Source organism: Spermophilus citellus (assembly GCF_964194105.1).
Source record: "Spermophilus citellus genome assembly, chromosome: 9".
In the NCBI taxonomy this organism is placed as follows: Eukaryota; Metazoa; Chordata; class Mammalia; order Rodentia; family Sciuridae; genus Spermophilus; species Spermophilus citellus.
This window is the reverse complement of record NC_138191.1, coordinates 129,862,537-129,879,332: the sequence shown is the minus strand read 5'-3', so window position 1 is coordinate 129,879,332 and position 16,796 is coordinate 129,862,537. Positions and strand designations below refer to the sequence as shown.

Here is a 16,796-nt window from a genome sequence, read left to right as displayed (position 1 = left end):
CACTGGGTTCAATCCTCAGCACCACACACACAAAAATAAAATATAGGTATTATGTTCATCTACAATTAAAAAATATTTTAAAAATTAAAAAGAATTTACTTATTAAGGGCTAACAAGCTTAATGACTTATTAAGTAACCCCCCCTTTCTTTGTTACATCTCTTAAATTTTTATAAAAATCTGGTGGTGCTTTTAATGTTTAGTACTTATTGTATTAAATTTGTTCTCTACTTTTAATCTCAATGATTTTTTCAGTGATGCTCTTTTGTGTCTCTGACCCCACTTTTATCTGTTGTCTACATTTTAGCTAATTATCCTCCTCTGTAGTGATTCTCTGTAATGGAGAATATCATTTTCCATGTGTTCCAGAAGCTGTGAGTGTTTTATCATTTGTCATTTTATTAATGAGGTGTGATAATAGTGGCAGGGTAGCTGTAGGGGTTGTTTGGGGTCAATCTGGGGAGATCAGTGCAGAAAGGGAAGGAAGTATCCAGAGAAGAAGAGTGGGAGCCTGTCTTAATTGAAGACTGAGAAACACCAGTTGCCATGAAAAAGAAATTTGGAAACTAAAAATTGGAACAATTACAGTTAGCAGTTTTGATCTAATCCTGAAAAAATGGAGCTTGTAAACCAATAGTCACTTGGTACTCCTTTCTGTCCAGTCCTATGTCCACTGAGCACATTTAGGACTTGAGTTCATTGTTCTAGCTTCTCAAAGAGATGTTGCATTTTAATCTTACCTGCTAAACTGTGGGATCACTTGGAATGCAATTAGTATTTCTTGAATTTCCTTCCCTGCGTCTAGTGAAATATTGAATTGCGCTGGACTTAGAGTTGAATTCCTCAGGGCCCTCTAAGGGCTGTGCCAGCTAACAGTGAATTATTCATGATTATTCCTCATTTGATTTTTGAGCCAATAATGGCATAAGCATGTGTATCTCTTCCATTTCAGTGGAATCTCTGCTTCCATTTTTCTTTGACAGTTATGAATCGTATCTTAACCAGAAGGGCTCCAAGTTATACTATATTGTTTTTCTCTAATAGGCTTCTTACAGATAACTGCCAGTTCTTATTATTTGTGTGGTATTAAAACTCATTGTTATTACTAATCTTTGTTTGACATCAATAATGTTCACTTTTTGAGGATATATTATCTTTTAATTTGATAGCTGTCGTTATAGCTATGAGAGAAATAACAACCAAGACCTAAAAATAAATAAACAAATAAAGGACCTATGGGTTTTGTCCCCCCCCCCCCGATATGACTTTAAAAAATGTTTATATTCATCATTTCTTTCTTTAGGAATGAAAAGTGTTTATTGCCAAGAAATACAGTTGCTATGATTGGGTTAATAATGGTTTTCTCTAAAACTCCAGAATGATAATGAATAGTGAATAAATATTGTGTTGCAGGGAAGAAAAAATCCCAAGAAAATAGAAACAAGGGAAACAAAAGCCAGGACATAGCACCGAAGACAAGTGAGCCAGATTCCACCTCTGCAAATATGAGAGATTCTGTGGAAGGTAAGCTGTGACATTGGACTTGTCTGATTTGGGTATGTATTACCAATTAACTCTGTGACTTCATGTTTTGCCCTGCTGAGACTCATCCAACAGCTATGAAGGTATTTAGCAAAAAAGCTACCTAAATTTAATATGTCAAACAGAACTAAGTCATCAAAATAAATCTATGGAGATAGGAGCCAGACTGGCAGGATACAAGAAGACTTCTGGGATTGTAACAATGTTCCACTATTGATCTTTGCAGTGCTTATATGGGGCATCATTATGTTGCAAAAATTTTATCTTGATATGCACTTGATGGTTTATCCACTTTAATTTATGGATGTTTTATACTTCTAATTGATTTAACAATTTCATTGATCAGTAATTTAAATGATTGATATTCTTGATCTTTCATAATGTTAGAGGACAAGTCGCCCTGGGCTCATGCAGTTGAACCACTGTATTGGGACTATTGATGTAGAAATGAAGGGGGGGGGGCGCTAAATTTGCAATGGGCAAATATACACAGAGACTGGAGCTTGCTTAAGAGTTGTTCATTAAGACAACAGAAATTTCAAAATACAAATTTCAGAATACAGGCTTGTGACTCTTTCAAGAAACATTTGTAGAGAAAACAACTCAATAAAATATTTTGATTGCCTTTTATAGCCATTTTATCAGCACTGTTTGTGATGATGGTATTCATAAAGAATTGCAATCTTCTGTGCCCTTATATGAAGCAAGAATAGATGAGTTCATTGGGACTTAAGTGCAGTGACCCCAAAGTGGCCTGGGGAATCAGGTGAGAGGGGGTCAGTTTGATTTTAAGACAAAAAGAATTGATGGGGGATCAGAGATCTTCCCATTTCTATACCAGAATCTTTCTTTGTGCATACTTCAGAAATAAATATCTACTCTTTGGGAGGGGGCGGGGAGAGGGGATAGATGAAACAAGTTCATTTCTCAGAGCCTTGTAAAACTAAGTTCTCTCTCCCAATAGCAGATTTGCTTAAACATTTTTTTGAACAACACAAAAATTTCTAAAGGACTTCCCATACCTGTGTGGCATGTTAAAATTTTTTAAAACATGTTTAAAATGTGGCAAACATTTTTTTTAAAAATTCAGGAGTCCCCTCCTGCAGTAATTCAGGACAGTTATTTTTTTCCTCATTATCATTTCTCTTAAAATGATTTCCTAAGTTCATTATTCCTAGGAAATAACAAAAGGGCTAAGACCAGATAATTGAACTAGTATTCATATTTGCATTTGAAGAGCTTGCAGCACTTGGCCTTTTCTTTCTTTTCTTTTTGGACTTTTTATTTGTTCTTTTTAGTTATACATGACAATAGAATGTGTTTTGACAGACATACATGGAGAATAAGTTACCATTTTTGTGGTTGAATATGATGTGGAGTTATACCAGTCATGTATTCATAAATGAACATAAAATGTTGTGTTTGATTCATTCTACTATCTTTCCCATTCCCCCCCCCCCCATTCCCTGTGTCCGATCCAGTGAGCCTCCACTCCTTCCCCCACCCCCTATTGTGAGTTAGGGTCCTTATATCAGAACATTCAGCCTTTGATTTGGGGGGATTGGCTTATTTCACTTATCATGATAGTCTCTTGCTCCATCCTTTACCCGCAAATGTCATAATTTTACTCGTCTTTAAGGCTCAGTAATGTTCTATTGTGTATATATACCACATTTTCTTTATTTATTCATGGGTTGAAGGGAACCTAGGTTTGTTCCATAGCTTAGTTATTGTGAATTGAGCTGCTATAAACGTTGATGTGGCCATGTTGTTCTAATATGCTGACTTTAAGTCTTTTGGGTATATGCCGAGGAGTGGGATAACTGAGTCAAATGGGAGTTCCATTCCAAGTTTTCTGAGGAATCTCCATGCAGATGGCCTTTTCAACCCTTCCTTCTCCCCATTCTCCAGGATAGTCTCCTGTCTATCAACAGCCTCTTGTATCTGGACAGTTGGGCCACTCTTCTGCTTCTCCTTAACCCATTGCAGCTGAATCTCCCAAGTGGTACTTACTTGCCTTAAAATAACACTGTTGGCTACTCCGTATCCCCCATAAGTCCACACTTGCTTATAGTGTCCTACATGCTTTTGATTCCTCCCTGCTGGAGTGCCCTCTTTTGAGTCTTAGGCCCTTCAGTTTGGGCCTGCTTAGTGCTTCCTCTAAGAATCCTTACCTGATTAGCCCAGCTGAAATAGCCGCTCCTCCATGTGCTTCCATAGCGCACATACTTCTATAATCAGGCACAGCCATTAATTTATTATATAGTTGCCTCTGCTCCTGGTGTGTAGTTCCTTTTAAAGTGAAATTTTTACTTTACTGTAAAAATGAATTATCCACTTTAATATATGTTAAAGATAAGGTTAAGTCTTTTGATGGTATTGTTTACCTAGTGCTGCGTCCACTGCATGCTCAGTGAATGAACTGTCAGGAAAAATGAGTTCACTTGGCTTGCAGAAGTCATCATAGCTGTGCCTCCTCTATAGGTGTAGCTGGTGATACTCCAGGGCAGGTTGTGTTGTGGACTGTCCTCACCAGCATTCACCCTGCAGTGATAGCTCCCTTCTTGAATGATCCTCTGTTGTCCCTTTGTTTCCTTTCAACCACTAAACTGTTTCTTTTTCTTTACAGAGAATCCTGAAGGAGGTGCTAAAGTTTCTTCATCTCTCCTTCCTCTTCCATTTTCTTTTCTTTTTCTTTTTTAAAATTTTTAATTGTAGATGTACACAATATATTTTATTTATTTATTTTTACGTGGTACTGAGGATCAAACTCAGTGCCTTACATACTTGCTAAGCAAGCGCTCTACCACTGAGCTGCAGCCCCTGCCCTCCTCCTCCGTTTTCTTATGAATTCCATTAAGGAATCTCTGCTACAGCTGTTGTTCCTATCAGCAGCCCATCAGCTGATCATTATCTCTTTGACCTAAGGGTCATACTCTGGATTCTCCGGATGTCAACTGGCCACCCTCTCAGTACTGGAGTCACCTGGGACACAATTCTCTTCTTGCTTCTATCTGCATCTACTTCCTAGGTGACTTTGTCCAGTCTGTTACTCTTAATTTTACCCTGAGGACATGGACATTCCTAGACTCAGCCTCTTTGTTGAACTCAAGATTTATGGAAAACTGTCTTTTTAATATCTTCACTGGGACATCTACCTTGGTACCTTAAACTTAAGCACACCCACTCGAAACACTGGCCAGAGCAATTAGACGAAAGAAATTAAAGGCATAAAAATAGGAAAAGAAGAACTTAAATTATCACTATTTGCAGATGACATGATTCTATACCTAGAAGACCCAAAAGGGTCTACAAAGAAACTACTAGAACTAATAAATGAATTCAGCAAAGTGGCAGGATAGAAAATCAACACGCATAAATCAAAGGCATTTCTGTATATCAGTGACAAAACTTCTGAAACGGAAATGAGGAAAAACACTCCATTCACAATATCCTCAAAAAAAAATAAAATACTTGGGAATCAACCTAACAAAAGAGGTGAAAGATTTATACAATGAAAACTACAGAACCCTAAAGAGAGAAGTAGAAGAAGATCTTAGAAGATGGAAAAATATACCCTGTTCATGGATAGGCAGAACTAACATCATCAAAATGGCGATATTACCAAAAGTTCTCTATAGGTTTAATGCAATGCCAATCAAAATCCCAACGGCATTTCTTGTAGAAATAGATAAAGCAATCATGAAATTCGTATGGAAAAATAAAAGACCCAGAATAGCAAAAGCAATTCTAAGCAGAAAGTGTGAATCAGGTGGTATAGCGATACCAGATTTCAAACTATATTACAGAACAATAGTGACAAAAACAGCATGGTACTGGTACCAAAACAGGCCGGTGGACCAATGGTATAGAATAGAGGACACAGAGACTAATCCACAAAGTTACAACTATCTTATATTTGATAAAGGGGCTAAAAGCATGCAATGGAGGAAGGATAGCATCTTCAACAAATGGTGTTGGGAAAACTGGAAATCCATATGCTACAAAATGAAACTGAATCCCTTTCTCTTTCCATGCACAAAAGTTAACTCAAAATGGATCAAGGAGCTTGATATCAAATCAGAGACTCTGCGTCTGATAGAAGAAAAAGTTGGCTCCGATCTACATATTGTGGGGTCGGGCTCCAAATTCCTTAATAGGACACCCATAGCACAAGAGTTAATAACAAGAATCAACAAATGGGACTTACTTAAACTAAAAAGTTTTTTCTCAGCAAGAGAAACAATAAGAGAGGTAAATAGGGAGCCTACATCCTGGGAACAAATTTTTACTCCTCACACTTCAGATAGAGCCCTAATATCCAGAGTATACAAAGAACTCAAAAAATTAGACAATAAGAAAACAAATAACCCAATCAACAAATGGGCCAAGGACCTGAACAGACACTTCTCAGAGGAGGATATACAATCAATCAACAAGTACATGAAAAAATGCTCACCATCTCTAGCAGTCAGAGAAATGCAAATCAAAACCACCCTAAGATACCATTTCACTCCAGTAAGATTGGCAGCCACTATGAAGTCAAACAACAACAAGTGCTGGCGAGGATGTGGAGAAAAGGGTACACTTGTACATTGCTGGTGGGACTACAAATTGGTGCGGCCAATTTGGAAAGCAGTTTGGAGATTCCTGGGAAAGATGGGAATGGAACCACCATTTGACCCTGCTATTGCCCTTCTTGGACTATTCCCTGAAGACCTTAAAAGAGCATGCTACAGGGATACTGCCACATCGATGTTCCTAGCAGCACAATTCACAATAGCTAGACTGTGGAACCAACCCAGATGCCCTTCAATAGATGAATGGATAAAAAAAAATGTGGCATCTATACACAATGGAGTACTATGCAGCAATAAAAAATGACAAAATCATAGAATTTGCAGGGAAATGGATGGCACTAGAGCAGATTATGCTTAGTGAAGCTAGCCAATCCCTAAAAAACAAATACCAAATGTCTTCTTTGATATAATGAGAGCAACTATGAACAGAGCAGGGAGGAAGAGCAGGAAGAAAAGATTAACATTAAACAGAGACATGAGATGGGAGGGAAAGGGAGAGAAAAGGGAAATTGCATGGAAATGAAGGGAGACCCTCATTGCTATACAAAGTTACATATAAGAGGTTGTGAGGGGAATGGGAAAATAAACAAGGAGAGAAATGAATTACAGTAGATGGGGTAGAGAGAGAAGATGGGAGGGGAGGGGAGGGAGGATAGTAGGGGATAGGAAAGGTAGCAGAATACAACAATTACTAATAGGGCATTATGTAAAATTGTGGATGTGTAACCGACGTGATTCTGCAATCTGCATTTGGGGTAAAATTGGGGGTTCATAACCCACTTCAATCTAATGTATGAAATATGATATGTCAAGAGCTTTGTAATGTTGTGAACAACCAATAAAAAAAAAAAACAACAACAACAAAACTTAAGCACACCCAGAGTAAGCACTTGCCCCCTGTGCCCTAGTGTGCGTACATCTGCAGACTAGACCTGCTTCCCCTCAGTTTTCTGCAGTTCAGTGAACAGGACTGTTAGTTTCCTGCCACTCTCCTTGGCTCCTGTCTCACGGTAGCCAGCCAACAAGCACATTTGGTCAGCTTTGTTTCCACGGTACCTCAGAGCCTGAACACTTCCTCCCACCTTCCCTCACCTTGCTGCCTCTGTGTCAGGATGGCCTTCCTGACTTCCTTTAGCATGATCTTGACTTTGAGGTTACAAGTTACTTTTTCTCCCATCTGGAGGGTGTTTTCCCCTGAATATTTTCATGGCTTACTTTCTTTAGGTCTCTGTCCATCCATACCTTACGAGCAAGTAACTGTCTCCCCTCCCATCTACCCCAGGTTGAGCTTTGTTTCCTTCAGTGATGCACTCTGGATTTAATAATTTAATCAGGTTTACAAGAGGTGACCTGCAGCCTTTCTTGGACTTGAAAAACTTCTGACATGGTTCTGGAAGGTGTTCTACTTTCTAAATACATAGTTTTGTCAGAGGAGAGAGCGGATCATCCGTTTGACACAATATCAAGAATCTAATTGAGTAATGTGTTTAGCAGTTTTCTTGTTTCAGTTTGTAATCATAAGAAATTGGAATTTATAATTCCTAAAAATTAATCTGGGAAATCCCAACATAATTATAAGCACTGTAGTTTCTGTAAACAGACATATACATGTAACTAAATGCAGAAAAGTAAAGACAGTGTGGACATTCTTATTAGGTACCCAGACAATGTCACTTGGCATAAAGCACAGACTCTGTGAATATATGTTGAATGAATGAAATGGACTCCTATCTTTAAAAAATATTTTTAGTTGTAGATGGTCACAATTCACAATACCTTTATTTTGTTTATTTAGGTTTTTTTTTTTTTTTTTAAATATGGTGCTGAGGATCGAACCCAATTCCTCATGCATGCTAGGCAAGTGCTCTACCAGTGAGCCACAACCCCAGCCCTGGACTCATATCTTAATCTGTCTTTACAAATGAAATACATAAACTGGAAGTTAATTTATTGTTAATCATACTTCTTTCCCTTACACATTAGGTGATAAGAGAAATGAATCATAGCAGTGGATTGAAGAGTGGCTAGTTTTGCCTTCACCTCTGTGCTTCTGCTTCTGTGCACTTTTCAGGTCCCAAAGAAGAAGAAGAGAGGCGTCCAGCTGCAGCCCCTGAGCAGCCAGCCCTTCTCCAGGAGGGGGTCATCCAGGATGCACCACCAGAACTGCCAATCTCCCCTGCTGCCCAAGAACCACAGCCAGAGCCAGATGGAAAACAAGAAGCCACAGATTGTGAGGTGAATGATCTGGATGAAGAAGAGGAGGATGAGGAGGAAGAAGATGACGACGATGATTTGGAGGAAGACGGGGAGGAAGAAGGCGACATGCCAAACGAAAGCTCTGTGAAAGAGCCTGAGATCCGGTGTGACGAGAAGCCAGAGGATTTATTAGAAGAACCAAAAAGCATTTCAGAAGAAACTCCTGAAGACTCTCCAGAAGGGACACCTGTTGTCCAAATCCCCAAAACTAAAGAGGAGGCCAACGGTGAGGCGTTTGAAGCGTTTATGTTTCCGTGTCAGCACTGTGAAAGGAAGTTCACCACCAAGCAGGGCCTTGAACGTCACATGCACATCCACATGTCTACAGTCAACCATGCTTTCAAGTGCAAGTACTGTGGGAAAGCCTTTGGCACACAGATCAACAGGAGGCGACACGAGCGTCGCCATGAAGCAGGGTTAAAGCGAAAACCCAGCCTGACACTACAGCCATCAGAGGACCTGCCTGATGGCAAAGTTTGTGGAGAAAATGTCACTCCTAAAGATGAATTGAGTCCTTCCCATCTTGGGCAAGACTGTCTGATTCTGAACTCGGAAAAAGCTTCCCAAGAAACGGTAAATTCTTCGGTTATAGAAGAGAATGGGGAAGTTAAAGAACTTCATCCCTGCAAATATTGTAAAAAGGTTTTCGGAACTCATACCAATATGAGACGGCATCAGCGCCGAGTTCATGAACGCCACCTGATTCCCAAAGGCGTGCGCCGAAAAGGGGGCCTCCTTGAGGAGCCACAGCCGCCAGCCGAGCAGGCCCCACCTGCCCAGAATGTCTATGTACCAAGCACAGAGCCAGAGGAGGAGGGGGAAGCAGATGATGTGTACATCATGGACATTTCTAGTAACATCTCTGAAAACTTAAATTACTACATTGACGGTAAAATTCAAACTAACAATAGCACTAGCGACTGTGATGTGATTGAGATGGAATCTAGTTCGGCAGATTTGTATGGCATAAACTGTCTGCTCACTCCAGTTACAGTGGAAATTACTCAAAGTATAAAGACCACACAGGTCACTGTAACAGATGAACTTCCTAAAGAGCCGTCCAGCAGCACAAACTCTGAGTCCAAGAAACGGAGGACTGCTAGTCCGCCTGTGCTCCCCAAAATTAAAGCTGAAACAGACTCTGACCCCGCGGCACCCTCCTGTTCCTTAAGTCTGCCTCTTAGTGTGTCAACGACTGAGGCGGTGTCTTTCCATAAAGAGAAGAGTGTTTATTTGTCGTCAAAGCTCAAACAGCTTCTTCAAACCCAAGACAAGCTAACTCCTCCTGCAGAAATCCCTAAGTTAGGTCCCGTATGTGTGTCCGCTCCTGCATCCATGTTACCCGTGACCTCTAGTAGGTTTAAGAGAAGGACCAGCTCTCCACCCAGTTCTCCACAGCATAGCCCTGCCCTTCGGGACTTTGGGAAACCAAGTGATGGAAAAGCAGTGTGGACAGATGCGGTCCTGACTTCAAAGAAACCCAAATTAGAAAGTCGTAGTGACTCACCAGCGTGGAGTTTGTCTGGGAGAGAGGAGAGAGAAACTGGGAGCCCTCCTTGCTTCGATGAATACAAAATATCGAAAGAGTGGGCATCTGGTCCTACTTTCAGCAATGTGTGCAACCAGCAGCCACTGGATTTATCTAGCGGTGTCAAACAGAAGGCTGAGGGTACAGGCAAGGCCTCTGTCCAGTGGGAATCTGTACTGGACCTCAGTGTGCACAGAAAGCCTGGTAGCGACTCTGAAGGCAAGGAGTTGAAAGATAACCATTCAGTGCAGCCTTCCTGTGGTGCTGTGAAGAAGAAGAAGCCGACCACCTGCATGCTCCAGAAGGTTCTTCTCAATGAGTATAATGGCATTGATTTACCCACAGAAAGTACTCCTGATGTGACCAGGAGCCCAAGCCCTTGTAAATCTCCAGATGCCCAGCCAGATCCTGACCTTGTTCCTGACTCTGGTTTCTCTGCCCCTGCCATCGAATCATCTGCTGAAGTTTGTCCTTCGTCACCTCCCCTACAAACATCTTCCTCATCTTCTGGTCAGCTGCCTCCTCTTTTGATCCCCACAGATCCCTCTTCCCCTCCACCCTGCCCTCCTGTGTTAACTGTTGCCACTCCGCCCCCTCCCCTCCTTCCAACTGTCCCTCTTCCCGCCCCTTCTTCCAGTGCATCTCCTCACCCATGTCCCTCTCCACTCTCGAATGCCACTGCCCAGTCTCCTCTTCCAATTCTGTCCCCAACAGTGTCCCCCTCACCCTCTCCCATTCCTCCTGTGGAGCAGCTCATGTCTGCTGCTTCACCTGGTCCTCCAACACTTTCTTCCTCCTCCTCCTCTTCATCATCCTCCTCGTCCTCCTCCTCTTCCTCCTCTTCATTCTCCTCTTCATCTTCCTCCTCATCCCCTTCGCCACCCCCTCTCTCAGCAGTGTCATCTGTTATTTCCTCCGGAGATAATCTGGAGGCTTCTCTCCCCACAATAACTTTCAAACAGGAGGAACTAGAGAACGAAGATCTGAAAGCCAGGGAAGAGCCCCAGTCTGCAGTTGAACAGGATGCTGTTCAGGAAACATTCAGCAAAAACTTTATTTGTAATGTCTGTGAATCACCATTTCTTTCCATTAAAGATCTAACCAAACATTTATCTATTCATGCTGAAGAATGGCCCTTCAAATGTGAATTTTGTGTGCAGCTTTTTAAGGATAAAACAGATTTGTCAGAGCATCGCTTTTTGCTTCATGGAGTTGGGAATATCTTTGTGTGTTCCGTTTGTAAAAAAGAGTTTGCCTTCTTGTGCAATTTGCAGCAACACCAGCGAGATCTTCACCCAGACGAGGTGTGCACACACCATGAGTTTGAAAGTGGGACACTGAGGCCCCAGAACTTCACGGATCCCAGCAAGGCCCACATGGAGCATATGCAGGGCTTGCCGGAAGGCCCTTTGGAAACTTCCAAAGAGGAGGAGGAGTTAAATGATTCCTCTGAAGAGCTTTATACCACCATAAAAATAATGGCTTCTGGAATAAAGACAAAAGATCCAGATGTTCGATTGGGTCTCAATCAGCATTACCCAAGCTTTAAACCACCTCCATTCCAGTACCATCACCGCAACCCCATGGGTATTGGTGTGACGGCCACAAATTTCACCACCCACAATATTCCACAGACTTTTACCACTGCCATTCGCTGCACAAAATGTGGAAAAGGTGTTGACAACATGCCTGAGTTGCACAAACATATCCTGGCATGTGCTTCTGCAAGCGACAAGAAGAGGTATACTCCGAAGAAAAATCCAGTACCATTGAAACAAACTGTGCAGCCCAAAAATGGAGTGGTCGTCTTAGACAACTCTGGAAAAAATGCCTTCCGGCGAATGGGACAGCCCAAAAGACTGAGCTTCAGTGTTGAGCTCAGCAAAATGTCACCGAATAAGCTCAAATTAAATGCATTGAAGAAGAAAAACCAACTTGTACAGAAAGCGATCCTTCAAAAAAACAAATCTGCAAAACAGAAGGCTGACTTGAGGAGCTCCTCAGAGTCGTCCTCCCACATCTGCCCCTACTGCAGCCGAGAGTTCACTTACATTGGGAGCCTGAACAAGCACGCGGCATTCAGTTGCCCCAAGAAACCCCTCTCTCCTTCCAAAAAAAAAGTTTCTCATTCATCCAAGAAAGGTGGACACTCATCACCTGCAAGTAGTGACAGACACGCCAGCAGTAGTCACCGCAGACGGACAGCGGATGCTGAGATTAAGCTGCAGAGCACGCAGGCACCCCTGGGCAAGACCCGGGCCCGCAGCTCAGGCCCCGCCCAGTCTCCGCTGCCCTCCTCATCCTTCCGGTCCAGGCAGAATGTCAAATTCACAGCTTCAGTCAAGTCCAAAAAACCAAGCTCCTCCTCTTTAAGGAACTCCAGCCCTATAAGAATGGCCAAAATCACTCACGTGGAGGGGAAAAAACCCAAAGCTGTGGCCAAGAATCATTCTGCTCAGCTCTCGAGTAAAACCTCCCGGAGCCTGCATGTGAGAGTACAAAAAAGCAAAGCTGTTTTACAAAGCAAGTCTACTTTGGCAAGTAAGAAAAGAACAGACCGGTTCAATGTAAAATCTAGAGAACGGAGTGGGGGGCCGATCACCCGAAGCCTTCAACTGGCAGCTGCCGCCGACCTAAGTGAAGGCAGAAGAGAGGACTGCAGTGCCAGGTCGGAGCTGAAGGACTTCAGGTAAGCTCAGCCGGGAAGGTGAGGACTGCAGAAGAGTAGACTGGCCCAGGGGGGGTTGTTTTCTTTTCCTGTAAAATTTTGAGCTGAGCATTCAGAAGAAGTAGCAATTGAATAAGTTGTAGGCATAAAGGGCCACTGCTCGGGCCACTGTTCAGGCCACCATAGAGATGAATAATTAGATTTTCTTTCAGACTCACAAAGTGGTGCCATTTCTTTAATAGGGCCAGGTATGAATTGAATTTGAAACCACGGAGAAGCTCTCAAAAAGTTCCCTATGTGAAAAGATGAAGTTCTGTCAAACTTCCTTCATGTCTTGGGTAATATCTCAGCATCGCTTTATTATTCCCTGATCATAGATCATTTGTAGGTTAAGGTGGATCATGACTTCATTGGCAAACCACCTTGCAACCTTGCTCAGAAGTTCTGTGACGTAAGCATTAGTAACTTGGACGGCTTTTATTATTCATGCTTTCTTTTACTGCCAGTGTTTGAATTTTAAGAACTTAACATGGTGGACAAAACAACAAAGCACCAAGCTTCTTTAAAATGCCTTGTGCTCCCTCTTCACCATCCCCCGCTTTCAGCCCTAAGGTGGTAAACAAGCCAGGTTCCAAAGGGGAAGAAGAACTAGAGTGGGTGCTTGGAGCTTCAGGGAGGCAGGACCTTGAGGTTCTTTCAGGCATGCGTGGTGCCCTGGTAAGTCAGCTTCATTGGTCAGTGCCCTTTGCCCCAGTAGTCTTTCATCTTGGATTTGTAGTGGCGTGTGTGTGCTTACTCCACGTCCTCCGTACCTCCATATGGTAATCCCTATTCTCAGTTGACAGATGGAGAGAGAGGGCTATGTAGTTAATTTTGTTACATCGACTTCTCACATTTTCTGAGTCACTTAACTTGAGCTGATGTGCATTCTCAGAATTCCTGCTGTTTCACAAACAATACCTACAGGTCAGCTTCATAGAGATGAATAATTAGATGTGAGGTCATTATCATCAGCTGGCATCTCTGCAAATACTTTGTAGCCTTGTCTTTAAATTTAGAGTATGAAGCAGCCTGACCCAACTCTGAGCTTTCATGGCTGTAATTTTTAGTGTCTGGAGATTCTTTGGTGTTTAAACAAATAAAGGGTAATTGTGGAGTGATTGCTGTTCTGGAGAGATCATGAGGAAACAAAGGGGCTGTTGTCACTGCTTAGTTGATCACATAGGATTCTTGGTGCCTGTGTTCCTAAATCGTGGCTAAAGAAAGATGTAGGGAGGTCAGTAGCCCTGAATGATTTGAATGATTTACTGTAGGATTAAGGGATCAAATTTTTCAAAAGCTACTTTATAAAAGTATTAAATGTTCAGTTGCTCTAGATGTGATTAACATGTGGTCTCTGGCGATGGTATCGTGGAGGTTGACCCTGGTGAGGATAAGCCCTGTCAGTCCTCAGAGCTGCCTCCCTCTGGCAGTGTAACTGCATACCTGGGTGTGCTCAGTGTGTTCTGACAATTCCATACCAACAGGGCATAGTCAGAATGAGTCCTTTTTAAGTTGCTGAATATGACACCATTCGTCACAGATTTTACTAAAGAAATACTTTCCAGGTGGTTAGAAGATAATGTATCCTTTTTGTTTCTGATATTATCTAAAAGAATCACTTTGTACTGGGTCTCATTTATACAGTTCAGGAATAAGATTGAGATGAAAAAAAATAAATATTTTAAAGAAAAGTCCTCTGAGTAACAGCATTTGTGAAGTTCATCAATTTGCTGCTAGATTAAAATGATTAATCTTAATCATTTTGCTTTGTTTGGTAGTTGACAGGGTTATGTTGCTGGAGTGAAATTTGGCCTAAAGGGAAGCACAGAGAGTCAGATGAGAAAACATTGGTGTTGCCTTAACTGGTAGACAGTAGCAGCAGGCATCTCTGGTAGTTGTTCCTACCTCTTGTGAGTTGCTGGAACTGTGCGGTGGACATGTCTGCAGGACAGGGGTGTTATCCAGGGTGCTTACCAAGTGACCATAAATTTGTGAATTGTCTTTGGGAATAAAAAAACAGATGTTCAACAGAACATCATATATCGAATATCTGGATTCAAGAGTGGCTCTTCCTTCAAAGAGTTTATTTTGGTCTTCATGGTACTTCATAGGGACTGGAATTCCTAAATTCAGACTTGGGGCATGTGTGTGCGATTGCCATTAATGTCTCACCTAGGACTGTTCCAGGGGAGCGCTTGTCCCCAGTTTGTTTGTTTTACATTGAGAAGAAGTTGTTTTACTTACAGTCTTCCTGTTTTAGTGTATTGCTACTTTTAAATTTTGTTCAGAGGTGATTCCATGACGCAGGGCATCTATTACGTGTTGAGAAGTACTTGCTTTCACTCAGTTTTTGGTGGTTCTGCTTTTCTTACCCCATTGTGTTCTTGGGGTCTTGTTAGATCTGGCAGTGCATCCTCTTCCTTACACAGCCCCAGCGCTTAAGAAGCTTTACACTGGAAAGCCAGTTGAGGGTTTCATGGTTTTTTAAGTGTCTGCCTGCCACCAGCCTTGAGAACGTAGCTGGGTTTTTCAGGTAACACTCAGGGATTGGCAGTTTGTTGGTCACTTCATGGAGCACAGCAGCCATCATGCCTTTCAGGCGATAAAGAAACCATGGGTTCCAAATGCTTTCCTTAGGACAGAGCAGGAGAAGAGTGTGATGTCACCATCGCTCAGCTTCTAGTCCCTCTCTTCCTTAATGCCATGGCCCACCCTGCGTTAGTGGTTACTGCCTACCTTGGGCTTCTGAAGGCGGGGGGCACTGAATTCAGATGTGGTGCTGGCAAGACCCCAAGAGAAGGAAAGGGATACATTTTTCAACTCACCTCTCACCCTTTTTGCCCAGGGAGTTTTTCCATTTTTTAACACTCCTAGAGAAGCAACACTTCTCTTTGATACCGAGTACCCTCTGCAGCCAGTCCAGGAAAACGTCAAGATCAGAGAAGCAAAATAAAATGCCTGGCCAGGTTTTTCCCATTTACAGTGACCTGAGTCAAAAACATAGCACCTATTTCTCCCATCTCTGTTTCTGCTGTCCCACTTAGAAATGGTCCTACTGGCAGTTTTCTTAGCATGTATGTATCTTTGGAGTGGGACACCTGAGTTCTTGAATACCTTCAGAGTCATTTATGTGTTGCTGTCTTGATAACATTTGTCTTATGGTCGCCTCACCCTTTTCTTTAACATGGTCAATTCATACAAGGTTATGTTATGTTGTCATTTATCTTCAGTTTTCTTATTTTCTAGGAACTTCCTGTAGAAAAGCCCCCCAAACAAAACAAACCTTAATTGACTAAAAGATATTGCATGCTCAACTTAGGATAAGCACTACGGCAAAGGATACGAAATCTACCAAGCTTGCAAGACCAGTTGAAGCTGACTCAAAAATCGTAACACAGTTGATTGCCGGCTGGCTTCTTGTTGCCCTGGTTAGAGTCAGGCATCTGCTCCTTCAGTGGTGCCCAGTGTGTGTGCTGGGCTCCCAGGTGACTGAGATCCAAAGAGAAGGGCCCTGTAAGATGGGCTAGATGAACTGGCTCCTCGTCATGGGACTGTAACTCAGATGTGAGTGTGGCCCTTGATTTTGGCACATAGCAGAGAAGGGAATGATTTGAACTTAACCTTGCAAAGCAAGTTCTCTATTTTATCAGTAGTTTATTGTAGATTTCAGGGATGACAGATTCGGATGCACTCATTTTAAAACTTCTCCTCACACACCAGCTCTTGATGCCTTTCTTCTAAATGAATCGTAGACAGAGAGAGGCATTTAGCTGATCTCTTACCCCCCAACCCCCTGCCCCCTTTTTAAATCACAAGCAGATTGCCAGCATAACCGAGAGGAAACCAGATTGGATATGGACTCTTTTTTTATGCCTCTTATAGTGTCATGTTTATATATCCTGATGGACATTATCCTCTCAGATGGTTATCTGGCACTAATTTATAACTATTATATTATGAGAGACTATGTAGCAATATATCAATGCACAGATGCATCCAGGCCTGTAGAGATGTGTGTGTCTACATGTAAGTATAAATGAATTTACATACCAGGTTTTATACTGCAGTCTCTAATAGAGATTAAAATAACAAATTGGCCTCTGCCAAAGTATATGAGTATCATTTCTCCATTCATTTTTATGCCTCCTCCCAAATTAATGACTGAGTTGGTGGAAAATGGC

General features: G+C 42.0%; 1 protein-coding gene across 5 annotated transcripts in view; it reads left to right on the top strand.

Annotated features, from left to right (window-relative positions):
* PRDM2 (PR/SET domain 2) overlaps positions 1-16,532 on the top strand; it is an 88,776-nt gene extending 72,244 nt beyond the window's left edge. For 3 of the 5 annotated variants that reach the window (XM_081308093.1, XM_081308094.1, XM_081308095.1), the window contains 3 exons: positions 1,413-1,523; positions 8,193-12,594; positions 12,816-14,346. In XM_081308093.1, the coding sequence (XP_081164219.1) occupies positions 1,413-1,523; positions 8,193-12,594; positions 12,816-12,882 (4,580 nt within the window). In that variant the 3' untranslated portion in view covers positions 12,883-14,346. Of the gene's footprint in view, positions 1-1,412; positions 1,524-8,192; positions 12,595-12,815; positions 14,347-15,861 lie in introns of those variants that run through there. The other 2 variants (XM_081308091.1, XM_081308092.1) reach the window with 2 other exon arrangements.
* Positions 16,533-16,796: the final 264 nt, after the last annotated feature.